This window comes from Coturnix japonica, chromosome 26, assembly GCF_054131305.1.
Source record: "Coturnix japonica strain WE chromosome 26, WE-NBRP24, whole genome shotgun sequence".
NCBI classification, from domain to species: domain Eukaryota; kingdom Metazoa; phylum Chordata; class Aves; order Galliformes; family Phasianidae; genus Coturnix; species Coturnix japonica.
This window is the reverse complement of record NC_140688.1, coordinates 6,275,001-6,299,616: the sequence shown is the minus strand read 5'-3', so window position 1 is coordinate 6,299,616 and position 24,616 is coordinate 6,275,001. Positions and strand designations below refer to the sequence as shown.

Sequence of the window (24,616 nt, the reverse complement as noted above, 5' to 3'; positions counted from 1 at the left end):
CAATCAAGACCTCGATTGACAATCCTCTAGAAGTGAAAAAAGAGACAAGTCAAACACAGCATAACAACATTACTGTTAAACCTACTAAAAAGAACAAACTCGTTTGCTCTGCAACCTAAGTTTCTGCAACCTGGAAATAAATCCATGAGGGTCCCATTGTGTTCACATGTCACTAGTTAGGAAAAGTCTTCAACTTTCATATACTCTGATATGTTGATTTTTAATGGCCACTAACTATTGTGCAACAAATGCTTTTAGGATGCTCATAACCATGCCTTTGAGCTAATAATTGATAATTGAACTTTATGAAGTTGCATGTCAGATAGAACCAGTTTTAGAGGACAAATGTGCTGGAGTATCACTAGGGGCATTATTACTTATTGACCCTTGAGAAACAGCAAACCGTGTTGGTGGTGGCTGCGACAGGCGGTGCCAGCAGGGCCTTCCCTGCTTCAAAGTGCCAGCAGGGCCTTCCCTGCTTTCCTCTCTCACCCATCACAGATTCTCTCCTGCATTCAGGGTCTGAAGGATTTCTTCCAGTTGTACACCATATCCGCATGGCCAGTGCGTGATACAGAGCCCAAGTGGAACAGCTGCCTGGAAAACAGAATAAACTACCAAATTTATTTCTATTAGTATGCACTTTTGTCTCAAGTGATGCATGGTCATATTTTTAAAATCCCAATTAGTTGGGTGTAAGAGACGTATCCATTCTACAATACAGGGTCATCCCTTTGCCTGGGATTCCTTTCCAGGTTTTGTCTTTGCAAATTAAGAAAAGCTAATTAATAGGCTAATAACATCATGAGTGAGCAGTACTAACATACTAAAAGAGCTATTCCCATAGATTACAGCACTGATTACATCAAATCCTTTCTTTAACACACATTTGATCTATGGATAATGCCTAAAATTCTAATTCTTGAGACTGCATTGGTAACACTGAAAATCACACACTATGTCAAACCATTACTAATATTATTTATAACACCGCAAGTTACAAAGCAATTCCACTAGGAAAGAAACACACAACACAGTTACTATAAAGGCTGGATGCTATTTTCTGCCTTGAGATGAGACCAACAACGTATTCTGGTGGTGTTAGTAACAACCGCACAAGATTAGAAGTGTCTAGTGTCATATGAGTATCCTCAGTGAAAATCCATTGAATGATTTGCTTAGAAGCTTCAGATTGTATCCCATAGTCAGTCACAGTCTTACCAGCCTGCTGTAACAATTTCCAATGATGCACTTCCCACCAAGCAGCTCCCTGCTGATCGTCTATCAGCGGGCAAGCGAGCTGAAACACAGCTTGACACAGTCCCTCCAATATCATGTCTCTAATGACTCCAGACCAACGCAAAGGTGGAGGATCGCTACGTGTGGGGGGGAATCGCATAGACAGGGGCTGTAAAGACATCGGTGAAACGCTCAAAGAGACTGATGCCTCCTTCGTACGCAGTTCTAAGTCCTGCAGCTCCTCAGTTAATGTTTTATTATGTTCCTCCAACGCTTTCTCATTCCCACCATTATCCGAGTCGCTTTCACTCTCAGGAGCTTCTTGCTGCTCTGCACACCCCTCAGCCCCCCCCCACCGCACCTTCCTCACCAGCCAAAACCGGATCTGCCAGAGACGTTGAAGAGGTCGAGGACGGGGGATTATTCGGGGCTTCTGCGGCAGCCCTGACTTGTGAGGCTGACGAGCAAACGGAGTACGAACCTCCTGGTAACAGGGAGTCAAGCTCTGACCTTGACTGAGCACTAGGTCCGGATAGAGCTTGTAACAAAGCAGCAGTAATCTGCTGCTCGGCTTGCATATTCTTCAGTGTATTTATTTTGTATTCCTTATTTTTGGAGATAACAAAGTCCTACATATGGTCGACTATTTCTCGACATTCGGCTACAGTGAACATCAGTGCCACCTCCTGAAGGTGTCCATTCATATGAGCCCATTTTACCAGCTCGGATATGCATTTAGAAGATACCTGCTCCCCTATCTTAGAGAGAATACATTTGAGCAGTTCCTCCACAGCTTCCCACAACATCGTGGATGGCAGAGAACGGGATGGTACCCCGATGAGGGGTGAGTGCCATCCCCCACCCCCCTCATTCCTTAATTGCCCCCACCTCATTATTTGTGGTTCCTATCCCTTTATTTTGTTCTCTCCCCCATATTTGTGCCCTCACTCTGTGTTTATTTTGCTCACCCCCCCTCCACCCCCGCAATTTTTTCAAACCAGCTTCGTCTGCACCAGCAAGCACCTGCGGGATTCTGAAGCTGGTGGGGGACGTGGGGACCCCCCTGAGAGGGGAGAGCGCGACAGCCACTTGGACTGGGAGCAGGAGCCGGAGCCTGAGGAGCGGGGGAGGCGAGAGCAGGATGGGCAGAGGGGCAGGGGGCGTGGTCAAAGCTGTGGGTGATTCAGTGATGTATGGGTGAATCTGTTGTGGGGTGGTGCTGAATGGGGTGGAAGCTGTGCTGACCTCACCCCCCCACAGCTGTGCCTTTGTCACCTACAAGAAGATGGAATCAGCTGACCAGGCTCTGGGGATCCCTGGGTGAGCTGGGGGGCACTGGGGGGGCACAGGGACGGTGTGGGGGTGCCAGCAGTGCTGAGTCCCTGCCCCCATCCTGTGCCCCAACAGCCGTAAAGAACAGTGCCAAGGGCTCACACCGCGACAAGCGGGCGCAGGTGGTGTACAATGAGGACCTCTTCGGGGGGCAATAAAGGTTTAGTGCACACAGCAGTGGTGTGGCAGGGTGACAATGGGACAGCGGGAGAACGGGGATGGGGGAACTGTGGGACACGGGGAGCTGCAATGGGGGAGGCTGAGTGGTGACCAGCTGCACACACACCTGTAACTGAACTGCCAGCCTCACCTGGCTGTGGTGCTGAGCATGCTGGGCTGCCTGGCCCTGCTCTCAGCAGCACTGTGTCCTCCCTCCCAGCCCCCACAATTCCACTGATACAGTTATGTCTGTTAGAGAGATTCACACTGCATGGAATGTGCCACGGCCAATAGCAACTGAAGGCTTCAGAACCAAATAAGTGTGAGGAGGCCGTGCTGGAGCTCATCTCTTCCATGGAGCTCATAACAGCAGCACAGCAGTAACCCTGGTGGCAGCAGCACCAGGATGTTGCTGGAGCAGCACTCCTGGCTCCCCTCCTGCTCCCTCCAAGAGCTGCAGGCAGACGTACAGCACTGCTGTCCTGTGCCAGGTTTATTTAAAAACACAGCTGAGAGCCGCCGGCATAAACAGAGGAGCCTGACTACGTTCATACAATATCTTAAATAGAAGGCAAATACAAAAGGAAAAGATAAAATATTTACAGTAACAGTGGCAGACACGACATGGGCACAGTCCCACCCAGAGTCAGCAGAAAACCACTCAATACCCTGCTGAAGCACAGAGTCACCACGGCGTCCTCCAGCAGGGCCAGGGCTGCACTGTGCCCACAGCAGGGCTAGGATGGCTGCACTCTGAACTGAGACAAGCGAAGCGCACACGTGTTGGCTTCCAGAAATCATCAGCACAGCATCGCGCTCTGCCAGCAAACAGCACTGGAAATCCAGAAAAAGGGAAAGGAGGGAATAACGCAGCAGTGGCGTGCAGCTCCCGCTTCTCACACTGCTGCTGCATCACTGCTGATAACTGGAAGGCAGGGAGCACCCCCCGCCTTGGTGGCACATTTGGTCCAAAACAAAAGAATAATTCTGCTCCCTCCCACCCCCACATTGTCATTAAGTTGCCTTAAAGGATTCAAGTCATAAACAAAAGCATACACCAAAAAAACTCAAGAGCTGGCAGAACTCCAGGCTAGACATGGGGACTGCCCGAGAAATGGGAGCACCGAAGAAGCTTCCAGCTGCACCCAACGCTGAGCATGGCCAAGGGAGGAGGAAGGAAGGAGCTTGAGGTTGAAGCCTTCAGAGCGTCACTGAATCAGGAGATCAATTGCCAGGCACTGCAGCACACAGATGGACGTCCTTCTGGGCTGTCACAGAACTGCTTTGTCCTCTTGCTGCTGAAAGGAGCCAACCAGGATCAGGGAATGGATGCACAGGGCCTCAACTCTGACCAGCAGGAAAACTCAGGACAATGGAATGCAGTCTGCCAATCTTTTACCAGTTCAGCTGTGCTTTAAGACTCATTATTGTGAAGCCTCCTTTAGTAAAGTATCACCCTGGGGTATCCAACCAAAAAGAAAAGGTTTTTATTAAATTAAAGGTTTTTTTTTGTTGTTGTTGTTTTGTTGGGTTTTTTTTGTTTTTTGTTTGTTTGTGGTTTTGGTTTTTTTTTTCTTTTCTTTAACATACTATAATAACTACTACGCAGTTCAACAGTCAGTCATCTCAGAAAGTTCACGAAGGAAATCATCCTCATCATCCTTCTCCAGGTCCAAGTCAATTTCTGCTTCCATTTCCCCTCCTGAGATTTCCGAGATGAACTTTTCAGTGTCATCTTCTACAGCCTTGGTGAGCAGGCTGACCTCCGGCAGGGCTGGAGCAGCAGTCTGGGAAGAAGGAAGACAAAGTCAATGATTTCTCAGGAGATCCTTCCTCTGCAGCGCTTCTCCTTCAGCACTGCTGATCCTGAACCCAACACAGGGGCTAAGGGGCTCCTGAAGGATGTTAACAACCACGTGAAGGCTGCAGAGCACCTCAGGTCTTTTTAACAATGCAGCATTAATGGACAAATTCCTTCACACCACAAAGGAATCACAGGGCTGCAGAGCATTGTGCGCACACTGTCATTCATCCAGCATCCTGCGCAAAGCGACTGCTTTGAAAGGAAACCTGCAGAACATTTCAGTTCTCCACACTTTCTACAGGAGTTGTATCTCAGTATCAGCCTGACCAGGACAGCACTGACACTTCTTCCCCTCCTTACCAAAGCTGCTTTTTTAGCTGGAGGCTCCTCTTCTTCAGTGCTCGTTTAAATCAGTACAGTGCTAGAGCTGTTACACACCACATTCTATTTGAGCAACAGAAAGTCATTCCTGTTCCCCTACACAACATCCACCCACAGTCTGATTTCATTGAACACGAAGCCATCGTGACCTTTTTGTATCCAGCGCTCCCACATTAACCTCACAAGTTGTACCTGGTGCCAGCAGGGTTACTGCCTCACTGCCAGATACAATCAGATCAATTCTGAGTTTGAGGAGTGCAAAGCTGTCTGGGAAAGCCATTGAAAGTACCAGGATTGTGAAACATGGCTGCAGCTCTTCACCAAAGGCAGGAAGGTAGGAATGCACTCATGATGGTGGCACATGGTGAGCAGTGAGACACGAGAACATGTGAAGAAATTGTGTCACTGTGTCCATCTTCAGAAGGGACTCACCTCTGCGGGTGCAGAGACAGCTTTGGGAGCAGCCCTGTTCCATTCCACAGTCTTTTCCCCTTCTCTTCCAGGTGCTTTAAAACAAGGAAAAAGAAAATCACTTGGTCAACAGCAAGCATAGAAAGAAACCTGAGTGCCAGTGTTTCCTCCATGTGCTTATTTCCTCACATTCAATAACAAAGAACACGAGAGAGGCGACATCTCGCAGTCCATACAGTATCCAAGCTCTTCCCTCCTTCACATGCTGTCTCTTCACAAAGCCTCTCTCACCTGCCCAATGAATAACTCACCCCCCTGACCTTTGTGACAGAGGTTGGCCCCCATGTTAAGGACTCAATCCATGCTTTACAAACACATTTACATATTAAAACAAGCAACACGCCAAAGATGAAGATAACCTTGGCGTCAACACACAGAACATGCCACACCAAAAACATGGCAGAAAGAAAGTACAGGAGAAACTGAATTACAAAACCTCACAGCGAATGAATTCTCCAGAATGAAGCAGGCAGACACCACGGATTCAATGGAAAAACACATGGATGGACATCCTGGCACTTCCTGCCTTTGCATTTGGTAAGAAACAGCCCAGGCAATTCTAAGCAAACTCCATTTGCTTGACAGGGGAAGCACTTCAGCAGAGCAGACAGTGAAACACCTCGTTACCTGCTGGCTTTGCGATCTGCTGCATCCGCAGGGCTTTCTCCTGCTTGATTTCTTCTAAGCTTTTAATATGCATTTCTTCCAATCGCTTGATTTTACGCGGTGGCTCTTCCAGTTTCATGTTACCAGGCTCAGGTGGAGGGAAAATTCTCTTCTTCTTGCGCTTATCCTTAGATCTCTTCTCAGTAAGAACCTCTTCTACTTTTTGCTTCTCTTCTTCCAGTCGTCTCTTCTTCCAGATCTCCCCTGCTGGCTTGGCACCCTTCTCTGTCATCATCAAGAAAGGAGAAGCATAAGGATTACAAGAAATTACAACGAGAGCTCAAGTTTCCAGATTTGTCATAATATTACAGAATATACGTGTTCCCAACAACAACGCTCCTGAGAAAGAATAAGCAGAAAGCCTAGAGAATCTGTGCAACAAACACCGATGACCATTTACCTCTCCTTGGTGCTCTGTCAACCTCGATCTTCTTCCCCAGCCTTTCTACGAGGCTGCGCTTCAGCGGAAGGCCACTGACATCAGCTACAGAGAGAAAACAACAACATTCCTAAGATAATTCCTTTGGAGAAAGATTTTTACAAGTCAACCACAAACTTTGGTTTCTCCAAGTGTATGTTCTCAAATTCACCTTTCAGCTGCTACACTTGTGTGCCACTTGGAGTCATCACAGACCCACGACACACTTTCCTCCCTCCTGCTTCAGCAGTGCCCTCCCATTTACGTGGAGGCAGCCAAACAGCAGCTCACAAGCAGCCCTTACCTACAGAGGATTTCCGTTTTCCAGGTTTATCAGCAGTATTCAGTTGACTCACAGGCACCTCCCCTAAAACAAAGAAAAACAAAGTGCTTATTTGACAGAAACCAAAAGAATTACTGTCTTGTGAGCCCATTTCCCACCCAAAACAAATACAACCATAAGACACCACTTTGACAGCCCTGACACAAAATAATATTGCAACTGTAATGCACTCAGGGTAAGTCCCAATTGTAATTTATCCATTCCACTTAGGAGCCACCAAATGGAAGCAAAGGTACTCATCATTACCCTGCTTTGCAGGCAGCATCACAGTGCTGACCAGTGTCCGCACATTCTCCTTCTTAGGCACACGAACAATCTGAGATTTGAGCCGATGAGCAGGAGCTCCTGAAGGTCCTTCTGATCCAAGTGTTTTTATTCCAGCATTCAAACTGTCATCTGGGAACACAGAGCAGTAAATGAGACTGAGGGACAGAGGCACACGCTGAGGACCACAGCTCTGCAAACTGCCTCCTGCTCAGAAGCATGCAGAACAAACCCTGTCAGCTCTCCTAACAGCTAAGAGCACCATGGACCTGATGTCTGTCTGCTGCCCTCCTTTCATCCTTCTGGATATTAAAAGTAGGCTTTATCCCTTACTTTATCCCATCCATATGACATTAGATTCCTCTATCAGCAAATGTGGCTTTCACCACTGGTTGGAAAGATGCACATACAGGCCCTTAAACTCCATGCTGTGGCCTCGTCTTGCTCTAATGATGTAAACAAAGGAGTTTACCTTCCTAATCTGAAAGGCACATGAAGTTACAAGGTAGGAACAAGATCATGGAAATAGCTGATTCCATTCAGCAACCCTATGTTCTGTTGTGTTTGTACAATGAATTGCTTTGGAGTTAATTGGCAAGTGCTTCTGATTAATCCTGGAATACCTTGTTTTGTATCAGCATCAGATTTTGTAGTGGAAATTATCTGCAATCCAAGATGGTTTTCTTCAGCTGGTTGCTGGACAGGTGTTTTTGTTTCTTCTCCCTCCTTAGAAAGCTGGTCTGTACAAGCAAAGAAAAAATCAGTCTCTTCAGTTATGCGGTAGGAATTCAATCAGATTATCCACTGCACAAAGATGGCAGGCAAGGCTGAAAACCCACACAGATAAATGCTGAGTCTCCACTTGCCCATCCAAATGGCTTCTCTGTGAACAAAGAAATCCCCCCCTACACAACATTCATCTCCCTGACACCCAGTAAAAGCTTAAATGCAGGAGAACAACCTGCAAGGCAAAGGCCACAGGAGCAGAGAGAAGCTGAGCATGCAAGATAAAACTGAGGTATCAGAAGCACACAAAGTTCAGCTCTGAACCTATCTATCAGCTCACAAGTGAACGTTACCTGGCGTTCTTTATGACACTATACCCACCTGTGAGTAATAGAGTTAATCTTTCGTACCTAAAAAAGACAAACTCACTTTGGCTTGGTGGAAAGAAAACCCCATTGAGGTAACGTCCCTTGGTGTGATGGAAGGCACAGTTGGATTTCTGGCAGCCTCCTGGCTGGTTCTCCCAGTAGCAGGAAATCATGCTGCGTTTTTTCTGAAGACAGAAAGGAAGAAGAGCTGATGATAACGTGGACCTAAGATCTGCAAAGGGAGACTGAGCTCCAGATGGTGCCAGTGAGCAGACTGCCACAAAGCAGCACTCAAACACCACTCTGAAGAGTGCGCAGGCTGGGAGCACCAGGCTCACTGAGCTTTCCTAGCATTCTGTGGGTGAGGACACCAGTTTAGAAGGGGTTAAACTAACACACCTTGCAGAATGCTTGTCTGATTGATGTGGTTCTTTAGTATCTGTTGATAGAACACTGTTGGTATCAACTACAAGAATATTCTGCTATGATATACCAATGCCATTGAGCTCTCTTCCCTCTGCTTCCTCCCCTATTCTTAACCGTAGGAACCATAATCATTTCAAAGAAAATGAACCTAATCTGCAAAAGCACATTCAGCCCACCTAAAGAAATGAGAAGTGGGTTTGGTGATAAACTCTGAGGAGCCAACACTCACACTGATCTCCATGTGCCTGAACCTGCAGACATTCCTGAAGCAGCGGCCCTCCTTCCACAGCGTGCAGATGGTTTCATTGCCCAAAGCGGCTTCACAGTGCCTGAAGGGACAGTTGTCTCCCTGTAACCCAATGGAAACCAAGAGAGGAAAATGAAATAGTACAGCCTGAGAACTGGCCATGCTTTCAGCTCATTTTTAGCGAGTTGCTCTATTGTACAATGCAATTAGTTATGAAGTTTGCTGAAGACCAGTAATACTTCTACTTATTCTACCCATTCCTCTTAACTTCAGAACTGAAAGAAAGAAAAAATGAAGGAAAAAACCCAAGCAGACCTTTTTACAAGTGGAATAGAAGTAGAAATAGCAATCATTTCCTTTAATCAACATGCTGGACGAGCGCACAGAAGCGGTTCTGGTCTCGGGGATCTCTGTGCAGCTCTTCCTGTGCTTCTCAAAGAGCTGGCTCGTGCTTCCTTGGACTGAAAGTCTTCTACAGTCTTGATCAGTGAAATCTTCTTTTGAAAAGGAACCCTAAGCAAAACACCAAAAAGCAGAAAAGAATGAGGAATGCCCACCCGTCTTCCCAGCTTTGTTCTCTTCATTCAATCAGTCTCTCAGGAGCAGTTGTTTCAAAACATTGCCCTCCTCAACACTGGTCAAACTCTAGTAACATCACCCTGACTCAGCACGGAGCCCCTGGGCTGCACGGCTGCAAGCCCTCCAATGGAGCCCCTCCTTCAACACCACGAGTGACAGCAGTGAGTAACCCCAACACATTTGTCTGACCGCTGCAGGTCTTCAAGCTCAACCACCTGGACAACCTCAGCAAAGACAGCGATCTTCAAAGCCTTGCAGTTCACTTCTCCTGTAGGCTGAACCAACACTGAATCCGTCAATTAAGAATAATGGGGTAGGAAGAATTTTCCTCCTCACTTTGCCTATGTCAAATTCTGTAAGTTGGAATTTCTGGTCTTCAAGGATTCTTCACCTACGAAGAAAACACTAAAACCTTCCCCTGTCTTTGTTACTTGTACAGCAAAAGCATGCCAGTGCGTATCGATACACAAATCCACACACATGTGCCTGAATACTGTAACTCAGCACTGCATGGAGCTGCAGCACGTTCTGCTCAGCCACAACAAGGGTTTGGGTCGGTTTTTTTTCTTTTCTGATGTAAAAATCAAATATTTTGGTATTTTAGGTTTGTTTTGTTGGTTGCTTTTTTTTTTTAAGGTATCAAATGCAGTAAAACCTACAACCAGGACAGACAGAAGATCAAATTCAAGTGATTCGGAACTCTATCATTAAAGTGCTGCACTTTTCTGTGCTAAGCATTTCCTACAGTCAGTAAGGAAAGGCTGGAACCTTTTACTCACACAAACACTAGTGAATTTTCCAAAAAATAATTTTTTTTTTCAGGGAATTTTCCCAAATCTAAACTAAAGAGAGGAGAATTCGGGTTCTCAAGTTAGTTGCTGGACTGACTGCATGACAAAGGGAACAAAAACAGCAGTTAAGGATAAAGTTTCCTTCCCTCCTATAATACTGATAGAAATGCTGCCTTTTTACCTTTAGTACCTTCACAACAGATTCCTCTCTGGCAGATTCCTACGATCCTAAAGACCTCAATGCTGCTCAGCACAGACACCGGGCACCAACTGCCACTGGACTCTGCACCGTGGAACACGCACACAGCTCAGCACTTCTGTTCTCACAATTGGAAGGGTTCTAGAATCTAGAACCGCCTCATCAGATACTTGTGACCTCCCTGACTCCAGCCCTGGTGCACGCAGGCACCACCTGCCCAATACCCAACATCTCCCCCCTCTTTATCATCTCCAGCCCCTGTAAAGGTTCCCCCGCGTACTCCCTGTTACTCCAAAGGTGATTCGCACATTTAAGGCTATTCCGCAAATGATTCAAACATTAAACATATGCTAAAAACAATTAAGCTGTCATAAATACATACCAAAGTGATGCAGCTGTAGTGCCTACAATCCTGAAAGCACACAACAGCAATCTGCCTAACAATTGTGAAATGCTGTATGGCAACACTTAGTCAACTTGTAGAGAACGGTGCATTCAAGTTCAAGATAACAGCACAGTACACAATGGAGTTACAACTTCTCCAGGTTCAATGTAACACTATTGTACAGAATCTTTGTGGCAATCCAGTTCTGTCCAGTGTGCATTATAATGTCACACTCCATAACCAAATAACAAGACAAAAACATATTGGCTGTGCAGAATCCTTCTGAATGTCCACCACTGGGGGATTATCCAGGAACAAGGTCTCCCCCGCTCACGAACTATCAGTCCGGCATGAAGGCTGGATTCCCAGTTCGGACCTTCAGGAACATTTGGATCAACGCAGTCTCATGTGCCGTTACCAGCAGCCGCTGCCCAGTGCTGACGTCAAATCACTGGCTGCACTGGAGACATTAACCAAGGAGACATTGACCAAAACCGGTGCTGAGATGTTCGGATCCTCACGGTGCACAGGATGGCTCGTCCTTTGGTGCCGGCTTAACCCAACGTGCCGGCAGCCAGCAGGGCCCACTTGGGGTCCCGACACAGACGTGTTTCCTGCCCATGACGAGGAGTGGCATAGGGTCTGGGAGCCATGGCCCTCCGTTGGGTCTGATCAGGACCTGACCTATTGGTGTCCATTCGGTCAGCTGATGGTCTCCCATCCGATTCTCTCACGCAGGAGGAGAGCGTGTGGGCACAGCTCAGGCCCCTCCAGCCCTCCCCCCTCTTTAAGCGCACAAAGACGCCCCTTCAAGGTCTGATGTGCACACTCCATAATAGCCTGGCAGGTGCTGCTGCCGGGAATGCTGAAGATATGCTTAATGCCCCAAGCTGTGCACCAGCGTCCAAAACATGCATTTCTATATGCTGGGTCATTGTCAGTCTTTAACTCATGAGGTGCACCCATGACAGTGATGGCCATGCACAACGCTTTTATGTAATGCATGGCGGTCTGTCCAGATTGTGCCACAGCCCAGAGAAAACCACTGCATGTGTCAGTTGTGACATGCAAGTGACGGAAACACCCAAACTCTGGGAAGTCTGTGACATCCAGCTGCCAAACCTCATTTGGTCTCAAACCTCTGGGGTTCACCCCTGCAGGAAACAGGTTAGCCATAACTCCCGCTCCTCCTTGGCCGATTCAGTTAACTTTCTAAGAGCACCAAGGGTGGGTAGCAGCTTCTGCGCCTCTTCGTCCCCTGCAAAAGCTCACAGAACTCCATGCTGGCTTTCTCTAATGCTGACCAACTCACACAGTGAGAAGCTCCGTCAGCCAGACCTCTCCACGTTATCCACATAATAAGCAATTGAGGTCCTCATCACACACTCTGTGTCATTTCTTGTCAGCATGTCCTGTCCCATCCCTGGCTCTCCAGCAGGACTGTAATGCTGGGGTGAGCAACACTGGGCACTGTCAGTGTGTTTTTCTTGCAAGCATCTTCCAGGGAAATACGTGCAGGCGTTCCCCACTCTTGGCTGTATCTCTGCAGTGCTGGGTCCTGTGTGAGCAGAGCTCTCTGCCCCAGAAGCCAAGTCACTGCTGTGCAGAGCTCAGCCTCGGGCTGAATGTGCTCCTGAGTTTGTCCCAGTGCAAGGACAACCTTCTCATTGCCCTTTAGGAGCACTTCTGGTGCTGATGGGTGCTCTGCTCTCAGCAACCACTGGATACACGGCTCCAGGCGCATGTGTGCTTTGTCGCCTTGAGCTGTTTTCTCTGATCGCATCTCACCCTGGGGAGCCGGGATTTCCCTTTGGTCTCGGTGTCACTTCGAGACCAGTAGCAACACTAGGGGTCAGAGGAGAGCTGCTGAATGTGTGAGCAAAGCTGCTAATTGAGAAGGAGATCGCACGCGTGTGACTTCGAAACCCGAATTAATGAGCTTACCTTCACCCTCCTGACTAATGCAGACCTCATGCAGCCCTGGGCCTGCCCTTCTCCAGCCTCCTGCCTTGTTTTGCCTACTCATAGGAAAAGATTTAGCATAGCTCAGAGCCCCAGGCAGCACTTGGAATGCCAGCAGGAAAGAGCTGCTGGTGTCCACATAGCTCAGGACTGCAACAGTGGGGCTGCTGGACCTCAGTGTTCTGAACACTCTGATGTGGAAGTGATTGGCAGATGCTGTGGCCGGAGGGATGAGGTGCCTGCAGGGCATCCCTTGGAAGAAGGTTTGGTGAGGATGGATCCTCTGAGCCAGCATCGGGGACAGGGTGCTGGGTGCAAATGCCAGTGCTGCCCCCTGTCATCCTTTTGTTTTTAAAAGGAGTACAGCTCCGTTTCCAAATGTTGCCAACCACAGGCTGGCTGGCAGCTTGAAGGAACTGCCATGAAATTGGTCTAATGAAACGTTCCTGGCAGAGCTTCAGGATGGAGAAAGTGCAGTTTGTCCTCAACTGAGCTGAGGTCCAATGAGCTGAGTTTCCTGGCTCAGAGCAGAGGCCGTGAGCATCATGTCTCACAGTCTGTGTCACCTGGGCAGAGCCGTTAGGCAGGGGCTGCTAGTGGGGAGATGCCAAGGTTTAACATGAAGATGATTGCTCAGATATGCCTGAGTTCAGATGGAGGGGCCCATTGCCCTACCAGGAAGTGGAAGATGCTTGGGGGTGAGGCAGCTCGTGCTTTCCCATGCCTGTAGGACCTTACAGTGCTGTGCCTTTCCACATACCTACCCCACCTTCTTTCTTTCCCATGCAGGGGGCATCATTAATCCAGTGGGTGGCACCAAGAATGCCCGGACAGCCCCACTGCAGTGCGTCTCTGTGGCAGAAGGACACACCAAGCCTGTGCTCTGCCTGGATGCCACCGATGAACTGCTTTTCACTGCCTAAAAAGGTATATGTTGGACAGAACAGGTGTGGGGGCTGCTGGCTTTTTATGCGCTATTCTCATAGATCTCCCCAGGCTGGCGTGGGGAATTGGGGTGCATGGCAGGGATGGCTCCTTCTGGGCTGCTCCCCTGTCCCTGCCTTCTGATGTCCAGGTGCTGGAGCAGGCTGGCTCCATTGCCCTGGAGAGGAGCTGTGGGTGGTGGGAGGCAGCGCTTGGGAAGGAGTCGGTGCCTCCACGCCACGGAGGAACTCCCCAGCCCAACTCTCTCAGGCACGTTCTTCTTCCTACAGACCGGAGCTGTAAGATGTGGAACTTGGTGACAGGTCAGGAAATTGCTTCCCTCAAGGGTCACCCAAATAATGTTGTTTCCATCAAGTACTGCAGCCACACAGGGTTGGTGTTCACCGTGTCAACGTCGTACATCAAAGTACGGGGACATCTGGGACTCAGCGCACTGCATCCGCACCCTGACGTATGTAGTGGGAAGAGTGGCTGTAGGGGACTGTGGGCAGCTCTGGCTTTGCAGAAGATGGTGTGAGGAACTCCTGTGGTCCCACAGGCTGGAAACAGAGCCCAGCTGTTTTAGGATCAGTGCCTACAGCTGTAGGAAACAGGGAGGCTTAGGGAGATCTTGGAATGGAATCTGTGGGGACCCTCTGCAGCAAAGGCTGAAAGGAAAGGACCTGGAAGAGCTTTTCAGCCCTTCCTTGGGGTGGCAAAGAGCACCAGCAAGAAGGGATGGGGATTTTCTTTTTTGCTTCAACTAATATGCCACAGGAAGACGACCACATTAACCCAGCTGTATTTGTTGTTGTTGTTTATCTACAGCATGAAGCATTTCACTTGGAAAGTCTCTGCTGCCACTCATCGTACAACAGACTTAAAGCACAGCACTTGGCATCTAGCAGTGCTGTGAAGGGTTGGAAAGGCAGCGCATCATTGTGCTGAGGGCCAAGAGACGGTTCAGACAACAGAAGCATTTGTCCACATTTCTGACATGAAGGCTGTCGCCTCCCGATCCGGCGACAAATCAAGGCTGCTGTGTGAAAGTACCGTGCCTCCGCACATGGGAACAGACGGGACTCACACACAGCGTGTAGCACCGAATGTACCAGCTTAATGCCACGCCACAAACCTACCCAATACCCAACAGGGGGGACCAGTCAATGCTGCTCATCAGCCATCAACCCCAGATGCTGGAGAAGGCAGACCATGTTGTGGTGCTGGAGCATGACACGATGGCTGAGATGGGGACACCCACCGAACTGAGGACCCGCAATGGACCCTTGTAAGAGGCCATGCTTTTTACATTACTGTCTCAAAGTTTGCTGAAATGGACAAGTTCATGCAAGTCCTGACCAAGGTTCCAGGACTGAGACACACAGGAACCAAGGTTCGAGAAATCCCTTTGTTTAGGAGATGGACAAGTCGGGGAGCTACCAAAGGGAGATAAGATACTGATTAATGGCCCTTAAGTGGTCTTTTGTGTTGGCCTATCTCAAGGAAGATGGCCATCTCTGAGGACTAATGTCCCTCAAGTGGTCTTCCATGTTGGCCCATCTCAAGGAAGATTGACAACTCTGAGGAAATCACAGGACTCTGACCTGAGCGGTCCCGAAATGTCTCGAAGGCTGGAAAGAAGGATAAAAAGGGCACGGACAAACCCCAAATTTGAGGTTTTTTGACACCAGATGCCTCACTATGGAAACAAGGATGTTTTCTGTCATCAGATGCCTCTCTACGCGAGCGCCTGCATGCTGAAGAAGATGCCTGCATGCTGAAGGACCTTTGTGGGCATCTAGGTATCTGACCTCAGATTCCTCCACCGTTGTCCTACTGCTGCCTATTATCTCTTCTGGGATTGCTGCTCGAGACTCTGCTCTGAGGGACCTCGCTGCCCAAGACTCCACTTCCTGAGACCTCGCTATTCTGACCATCTTCTCTGCGTTTCATCGATCTGTGGCCTGCTACTTCGCTGCTGCTCTCCACTACGCTTATTGCCCTGGACCAACGTTAACAACGTGCTACGGGACGCTGCTGCATTCAGGAGGTGACTATTCCCCGCTTTAACGTAATTCTTGCTCTTTTCTACCTTTTTCTATCGCCTACTTTCCCTTCCCCATCACCCTAATTTTGGCATTTGTCCCTCTCCCTTCCCCATCTCCTCAACTGTCTATTATTTCCAATAAACTGGAATCAACTGTCTATTATTTCCAATAAACTGGAATGTATTTCCAATAAACGGATCAACATTTGAATGTTCTTCTTCTTAATCTCACCCGGGCATAACATATCAAAAGAACCTTTGCCTCACTCCTAAATTGAAGCGAGACAACCCTACAGCCGGCTGCTGCAGCACTGAGGACCACAGGGCAGCTGGAGTGGGATGCGATGGGACATGGGGAGCTGTGGCTGTCTCCGCTCCCCGCTGCAGGATGGGAAGAGTGGGATGCTCTGGGATTTGTATGGAATAAAGTGGAGATGTTTTGTAGAGGAGCAGGTTGGGATGGGGGGTGTGGGCAGCTCAGCCTCAGTGCATGGTTGGTTATGGAAGCTGGGTGTCTGCCCTCAGAATGTGGCTGTGGCAGCACTGTGGGTTATGGGGGGGAAGCACAGCTCAGCCCAATACTAGATGAACTTTCCAGTCATGTCTTCATGCCGAAGCGGTGCAGATAGCACAGGGAGTGCAAAGGGGAGGAGGAGAGCAGCAGTGTGAAATGGAGCAATGGGCAAAGAGTGTGGGGTGGGGGGAGGAGGGATGAGGGGAGGTCCCCTCATCCACCCCAAAACCAAGCACGGCACAGAGCAGAATGCGCCGCAGGCTGAGCACAGAACAGCCCAACACTTTATTTCACAAGAAGCAGCACAGGAAAAGCATAACAGCATAGGTAGCAGAGGGAGATGTGAGAGGTAGAGGGGATGGGGCTGTGTTCATCACCGACCCCAAATGCTCGTGTGGCCAGTTGGCCCCTTGCAGGCTGAAGCACAGCACTCAGACGGTTTGGTTACTTCCTGTGTGAAGAAGAAGAGATGGTGTCCCATAGGGCCATGTTCACATCCCAGCCCTCAGCTCCCTGCAGAGTCCCAGCCCAGCCCTGGTGCAGCACCACAAGGAGCACAAGGAGCACAGGGACCCCTTCCAACCCCCAGCCCCACACCGCAGCTGTGCTCGAGTTGCTGGTTCCACCTTCCTGGCCTGTAAGGTAAGAAGAGCCATTGTCTCAGCCCAGTTTGTAGGAGGGAGGCAAGGTTCTTTGATATGCGTATACCTGGTGCGGGATTAAGAAACAACGGTTCAAACATTGGTCCGACCAGTTTATTACAAGACTTTATCAGGGAGATGGGGAAGGGGAGGACGGACGCTATTATGGTGTAGGGTGATGGGGAAGGGAATGCAGTAAAAATATGAAATAGAAGCAAGGAGTCTCTGTAGGAAGCAAGAGGGAGATATTCACCACCATGGATCCATCGAGGTTTGTAGTTCAGTCATTGGTCTTCAGTCGTGGTGGGTCGTCAGGCGTTGTTCTGTTAATGGTGACCACGATGACAATTTCCAATGGTAGCACCAACTTATTTATATGTCCAAAGTGGTCAAGTCAGCTCTCTTTGGAGTGACAGCTCGAATCCAAAGTAGTTGAGTCAGCACTCCTTGGAATGGAAGCTTCTGGCTCTGGGATCTTAGCAGAAATTCCTTTGTTCCCATCTTCTGAGCCTTGCCAGCAGATAAGAGGGAGCAGGGATACCCATCCGCATCCTGTTTTTCACAGGGCACGATGGCTTCATTACCCACATTTCCCACACCAAGCTGGAGCTATTTAGTCCCGGGCCAGATCTTCCGCTCATAAACAGTCCTGAGCACTCTTCTGGAGGCAAACAGCTCTGAAGGAAGGTGCTTTCAAATATTCAGATACCCAAAAAGTGATATTGATTGTCACACGGTAGCACCCATTACTTGCCACTTCAATAAATCATTGAGAGTCTTCTCACAAGAAACACCTCAGGAAGCAAGCTTGGAGCCAGAAAACAAGGAAGGACTCTCACAGCCATGACCCCCAGCCCTGTTCTTGCTGTGGGGCATGGAGCAGCTTTGAGCACCAGGAAGGGGAACCCTGGGAGAAAGCGGGGACCCCAATGCTGCCCTGGCACTGGGCAGAGGTGGGGGACAGCGCTGCCCTCATCACTCACTGGGCGCCGTGTTGTAGCCTTTCTCCTTCTTCCCTGCAGACAGAGAGATGCATCAGCACAGGTTCACATCACAGCCAGGCTGAGGGCTCCTGAGGGAGCCTCAAATCCCCCCACAGCCCCCACTGTCCTCCTACACCCCTCCACTTTTACCTGCATGGCGTCTGTAGATGATGAATCCAACGCCAGCCATGATGGCAATGGCCACAACGGCGACAACCACCCCCACCACGTTGGGCACCAGGCTGGACTGTGACTGCTCTGGGGGAAGGCAGGGCTGTCAGCAGGGAAAGGGGCAGCCCAGAGCCCCCCAGCCCCACATCCCCTCACTCACCTCATGAGTAGAGGCTGGGCTGGGGCAGGCTGGCGTGCTCCACGCAGCACTGGTACTTGTCCCCGTGCGGGGCACGTACCTCCGACCGGAGCTGTTGTAGTGCACGAAGATTTCGCCATCCACGTACCCCACTTCAAAGAACCAGGGCTGCTCGGGGCCGGAATCCGTCATCCCTATTTCAAAGTACCGCATGGAGTGGAGCTCTGCGGGGTCGGAGCGCGGCGACCCCCCCTTTTTTATTAATTAGCAAGCTACTGCCTATAGAATAACAACACTACTTATATTAATAACATAACCATTATAACTCAATCAAGACCTCGATTGACAATCCTCTAGAAGTGAAAAAAGAGACAAGTCAAACACAGCATAACAACATTACTGTTAAACCTACTAAAAAGAACAAACTCGTTTGCTCTGCAACCTAAGTTTCTGCAACCTGGAAATAAATCCATGAGGGTCCCATTGTGTTCACATGTCACTAGTTAGGAAAAGTCTTCAACTTTCATATACTCTGATATATTGATTTTTAATGGCCACTAACTATTGTGCAACAAATGCTTTTAGGATGCTCATAACCATGCCTTTGAGCTAATAATTGATAATTGAACTTTATGAAGTTGCATGTCAGATAGAACCAGTTTTAGAGGACAAATGTGCTGGAGTATCACTAGGGGCATTATTACTTATTGACCCTTGAGAAACAGCAAACCGTGTTGGTGGTGGTTGCGACAGGCGGTGCCAGCAGGGCCTTCCCTGCTTCAAAGTGCACCTTTCCTCTCTCACCCATCACAGATTCTCTCCTGCATTCAGGGTCTGAAGGATTTCTTCCAGTTGTACACCATATCCGCATGGCCAGTGCGTGATACAGAGCCCAAGTGGAACAGCTGCCTGGAAAACAGAATAAACTATCAAATTTAGTTCTATTAGTATGCACTTTTGTCTCAAGTGATGCATGGTCATATTTTTAAAATCCCAATTAGTTGGGTGTAAGAGACGTATCCATTCTACAATACAGGGTCATCCCTTTGCCTGGGATTCCTTTCCAGGTTTTGTCTTTGCAAATTAAGAAAAGCTAATTAATAGGCTAATAACATCATGAGTGAGCAGTACTAACATACTAAAAGAGCTATTCCCATAGATTACAGCACTGATTACATCAAATCCTTTCTTTAACACACATTTGATCTATGGATAATGCCTAAAATTCTAATTCTTGAGACTGCATTGGTAACACTGAAAATCACACACTATGTCAAACCATTACTAATATTATTTATAACACCGCAAGTTACAAAGCAATTCCACTAGGAAAGAAACACACAACACAGTTACTATAAAGGCTGGATGCTATTTTCTGCCTTGAGATGAGACCAACAACGTATTCTGGTGGTGTTAGTAACAACCGCACAAGATTAGAAGTGTCTAGTGTCATATGAGTATCCTCAGTGAAAATCCATTGAATGATTTGCTTAGAAGCTTCAGATCGTTTCCCATAGTCAGTCACAGTCTTACCAGCCTGCAGTAACAATTTCCAATGATGCACTTCCCACCGAGCAGCTCCCTGCTGATCGTCTATCAGCGGGCAAGCGAGCTGAAACACAGCTTGACACGGTCCCTCCAATATCATGCCTCTAATGACTCCAGACCAACGCAAAGGTGGAGGATCGCTACATGTGGGGGGGAATCGCATAGACAGGGGCTGTAAAGACATCGGTGAAACGCTCAAAGAGACTGATGCCTCCTTCGTACGCAGTTCTAAGTCCTGCAGCTCCTCAGTTAATGTTTTATTATGTTCCTCCAACGCTTTCTCATTCCCACCATTATCCGAGTCGCTTTCACTCTCAGGAGCTTCTTGCTGCTCTGCACACCCCTCAGCCCCCCCCACCGCACCTTCCTCACCAGCCAAAACCGGATCTGCCAGAGACGTTGAAGAGGTCGAGGACGGGGGATTATTCGAGGCTTCTGCGGCAGCCCTGACTTGTGAGGCTGATGAGCAAACAGAGTACGAAACTCCTGGTAACAGGGAGTCAAGCTCTGACCCTGACTGAGCACTAGGTCCGGATAGAGCTTGTACCACAGCAGCAGCAATCTGCCGCTCGGCTTGCATATTCTTCAGTGTATTTATTTTGTATTCCTTATTTTTGGAGATAACAAAGTCCTACATATGGTCGACTATTTCTCGACATTCGGCTACAGTGAACATCAGTGCCACCTCCTGAAGGTGTCCATTCATATGAGCCCATTTTACCAGCTCGGATATGCATTTAGGAGATACCTGCTCCCCTCTCTTAGAGAGAATACATTTGAGCAGTTCCTCCACAGCTTCCCACAACATCGTGGCTTGCAGAGAATGGGATGGTACCCCGATGAGAGGTGAGTGCCAACCCCCCCCCCAGTTCTTTATTGCCCCCGCACCGCGCTGTTAGAGAGGGGAGGTTCTTTGTTCCTTCTCTCCCTGGGTTTGTTCCCGCTGTCACCGAGTGAGCTCTAGAGAGAACTCCGTGACACAAACTCATTGCAAAGTCTAAGCTAGAAGAAGCGTCACCTCAGTGTATCCCAGAAAAAGAACAGCGTTGAGATTTTAATTGGTTTTGGTTTTTTGTTTTATTGAGGGTGGGTTGTTTTTTGTTGTTTTTTTAGGGTTTTTTTGGGGTTTTTTTGTCTTTTTTTGGGGGGGAGGGTAGGGGGGTGCGAGGGGAAGGGAGAGGGAGGGGACAGTTGTTTGGTTGTTTTTCATATACAATAAAGCTATGCAGTTCCGCTGTCAGTCGCCTCAGAGAGTTCCCGAAGGAGCTCAACCACATTCTGCTCAACATCGAGTTGTTCCATTGAGTGGAACAATGGTAGTCTTGCAGATGGAGCAATGCAGGAATTCTGACAGGATCTCCAGGTGTATCCAGTTCATCATCTGAAAGCTCCGCAACCAAATTGGAAGGGACCAGTCCTCTTGTGCCATCTGTCAGCTCTCCCTGAAACCAGCCATTCTCACCCACATCTCCAAAGACATTACGCATTGTCCGGCAGTCAGAGGAAGCTCGTTTTCTGGGTCCTCATTAGGACCCTCAACAGGAATGTAGCTGTGTCGAGCTAAGAATCTTCAAACTGCTGGTGATACCTGTCCTGGAGAATGCAGGATGAAGGACAAAAGCTCTGCTCTCACATTCAGGGCCATCCTCTGACAGAAGGCAGCACTCAGGACTGTTCCCAAGGATCTCTTTCATGGCTTTGAGTTCAAGCTCCAGGTCTTCCAGATGACCTTGAAGACTTCTGGCCTCTTCAATGGCAGAATGGAACGGACTGGAGCTATTACGGAGACTCTTGTTTGACTGGGTCAGAGTCTGTCTCGTTGCCTTCCCCAGCTCCATCTGCTGCTTCTGCTGCTCTCTTTTCCCTCTTGCGCGCTCTGTGAGAATGAGTTTCAGAAAGCACTACTCACTGACAGGAAATAAGGGGAAACTTGAAAGACTTTGCAACCTAAGTCCTGGCAGTGTATTGCCAGCGGCTGATTTGGCCGTCCAGGATCCTGGCACCACAAATGCTTCATTGCCAAATGCAGCAATAAGGTGTTCTGGGGAAAGGCCAACTCACAGGTAGTCTTTGAGCACCCATATCACAACACCAACGGCCAGCACCAGCGCAGGCAGCAGCATCGCTGAGACCGTCACCGGAATGCGGCGCTTCCGCACAGATCTGTGAGCAGCAGCCTCTGTGCTTTTGCCTGTGTTCATCCCTGGAAGAAATGAGACAATGTCCCACGTTACCTTCAGCTGCGCTACAGATAATCTCTCAGTGTGCTTCATGGACCCAAGAGGTCATTTTGTCAGTGGGTGCCTCCGTCTCTGGTGCCGAAGCACCGGAGGACAAGAAGGATTGCTTCCACCTCTCGTTGGGTACGAAGAGGCTGCACAGGCACTACCCGTGTCCTCCTCTGGGCCGAGAGCTGGGGCTGTACTCTGGGGTCTGGGCTTGGTCTGTGGGGAGAGCTACAGAGCAGAATCCCTCATGCTTTTCCCGGCATGCGTGTCCTGAGCTCTCCTGTGGGACGCCCCCCAGGCTGAAGGTCAGGCTTCAGCCAGCACAGGGCACAGCCAGAGCCAGCCCAGGGGAGAAACACTCCTGCTTCTTTTACATGTGCTCTATGCTCACACGCTCAGGTCTGGCTGCTGACCTGGTGTGCAAGAGCTGGCAGCAAGAGCCTGCAGGCACGCAGTGACTCTGGTTTGTGACACCGTATGATCATGGGACAGAAATTACCTGGCATGCTGGTTGGTGCTGCCTGCATTCCTCTGTCTGGGATGGGCAGTGTGGGATATCCACCTTCCTGGAGTGCATCCGGGACCGGCAGTGTGGGATATCCACCTTCCTGGAGTGCATCCCGCTCACTTTGTTGGTCCGTTCCTTTAGAAAGAAAGCAGGGCAGTAGGAGTGGGATGTCACGTGCCCTCATCAAAAACTGAGCTTCTCCAATCCCGAGCTCAGGTAAAGTCCAGGCCCCCCACCCCCAAGTACACTGTGAGCCCCTCTGTTACCCAAAGGCATTTGGGCCCTCCCAGCTATTGGACAATGCTGACTCCCTCACACCTCTTGAGGAATCAGCTCCTGTGCAAGGCCCTCACATTCTGTGCTGTCACCAGCCCATCACAGCCAGGTAGCTGCAGGCTGAAATCCAAGCTCTAACACACCGTCCAAGCCTTCAGAATTAGCATCTCCACCTCATTTCCAGCATTAGCAAAGGCAGCCAACCCTGCTCGGGATGCTCCTCCTGCCTTGAACTTGCTCAGCTGCACGGAGGGCTTTGGATGAACAGAAGCACAGCGCTTGCCACTTGCTGCCATCTGGGTGCCAACGACTGCACAAAGCAGCTCTGACAAGTAATGGTTGTGCTGGGGGAGCAGCTGCCTCTGGGTCTTGGCTGGATGCAGACCATCTGGCAGCAGACCAGCTCTGGTGCTTGACAGCACCTGCAAGGTGATACATGGAACACGGCTGCAGCACGGCTCTGACCCATTCCTTCCTGCTGTGCAGGCTACAGCCTGCCCACACCTGCATATCACACCTCAGCTTCCCAGGTCCCACAGTGAACAGACTGAAGTATACCCACCACGCTCTGCCTTCTCCATTTCCTTCAGCAGTCGCTTCAGGAGACGGGATGAGCCCTGAGAGTATTTTCCTCGTTTGTATTCATCCTCTTCTCTTTCCGGACCTTAACAGAATGTATGAAGTTAAATATCATGTGCATGAAGTTTTGAAGATCAGCGGCGAGTCAGACAAGTCAGTGAAGACAGAGTACTCACTGCTGGGATTCCAGCTGGGCTCCAGCACAGGAGGAAACCGATGACCGGGCAGGGCCCACACTGGGGGCACTTCTGCAACCAAAGACCCATGAAAAGTTTCAGTCACACACTACAACATCAACTGAGTAGCAGAGCGTACAGGGGACTGTGCCATGAAATGGCACTGAAACGGGCAGCAAAAGCTCTCTAAAGAATTTCAAAGCTATGACGTACCTGCGCGATCCGACAGAGTTTCAGTTCCAGATCTCAGAGAGGAAGCTGGATCAACTCCTCTAGTCAAATCTGCAAATGAACACAGGACAAAGCAACTGCTACTGAGCATCCCTTCAGCCACAAGGTCGCAGGATGCAATTAAAGCCAGGGATTCCTTCACAACACTATTCTCTCCCTTCCGCACAGGGAAACAAGGGGCCTGGGAGAGCAGGAAGGATGCAGATAAGGAGTGAGACCTCACGGAAGTCATCAGGCAAGGAGGAGAATAGATGTTGTAAATACCAGAAGAGGAGTTGCATCCCCCTGATAAGAACAAGAGGGGGTCTGCATGCTAAACAACTATTGAATATGTATCAGAATTCCGAGAAATCATTGACTATGTATGAGATGTACCTATATCTGTGTCACGATTTTACAAGTCCATGTGCAAGTTTGGTGGAGCTATCCCCCTTGCACCCAGCACTGGAATAAACATACCTGCTTTATAACCCATCTATGTGTTATAGAGTTTGATTCCGCAAGTCACTTACACCCCATATTTTCCCTAACAGCCACACTGGGTTATCTGGATTCGTTACATTTATCCATTGTTGCTGGCAGATGTTTCTCTCTCTCTCTCTGTCTTTAATCCCCACACAGCCCATCTTCCCAACTGTGGGTTTCGGTTAGGAGGTATGCACCCATAGGGTCCATGCCCTACTTGTAGATATTTATCCTGCCCAGCCCCAGGTGCCCAATTTGAGGCAATAGTTGCACATCCCTAATAGGCACAGTAATATGAGCCTGGGTGGTTACAGTATCCCCTCCCTAGGTTTGAGCTTAGGCAAAAATAGTAACCCTTTTGGTTTAGACTGGGCTGTATAGGTACCAGGTCACACAGGGATGTAAGGAAGCTTGGTGTGGGTGGCG

The 24,616-nt window shown here is 49.1% G+C and overlaps 1 protein-coding gene and 1 long non-coding RNA gene across 2 annotated transcripts in view; both read right to left on the bottom strand.

Annotated features, from left to right (window-relative positions):
- Positions 1 to 20,779: 20,779 nt before the first annotated feature.
- On the bottom strand, positions 20,780 to 22,760 carry LOC146756794 (uncharacterized). Its single transcript, XM_085524204.1, has 3 exons — positions 22,455 to 22,760; positions 21,789 to 21,930; positions 20,780 to 21,603 (listed from the first exon to the last, which is right to left on the bottom strand). The coding sequence occupies exons 1-3, from the start codon at positions 22,645 to 22,647 to the stop codon at positions 21,507 to 21,509; spliced, it is 432 nt and encodes a 143-aa protein (XP_085380330.1). The 5' UTR covers positions 22,648 to 22,760; the 3' UTR covers positions 20,780 to 21,506.
- Positions 22,761 to 23,257: 497 nt separating this feature from the next.
- The window catches only part of LOC146756793 (uncharacterized), a 5,004-nt gene continuing 3,645 nt past the window's right edge, over positions 23,258 to 24,616 (bottom strand). The window contains exons 3-5 of the long non-coding RNA XR_014937376.1: positions 23,708 to 23,776; positions 23,495 to 23,566; positions 23,258 to 23,403 (exon numbers count right to left, since the gene is read on the bottom strand). This is a non-coding gene — a long non-coding RNA (uncharacterized LOC146756793). The remainder of the gene's footprint in view (positions 23,404 to 23,494; positions 23,567 to 23,707; positions 23,777 to 24,616) is intronic.

Coding starts and splice junctions, on each gene's coding strand:
- LOC146756794 (XM_085524204.1), bottom strand. CDS start 22,647: ATGAGGGCACGTGACATCCCACTCCTACTGCCCTGCTTTCTTTCTAAA. Junction 21,931..22,454: donor AGCACCAACCAGCATGCCAG/GTAATTTCTGTC, acceptor CATTTCTTCCAG/GGATGAACACAGGCAAAAGC. Junction 21,604..21,788: donor TGGGTGCTCAAAGACTACCT/GTGAGTTGGCCT, acceptor TCATTCTCACAG/AGCGCGCAAGAGGGAAAAGA.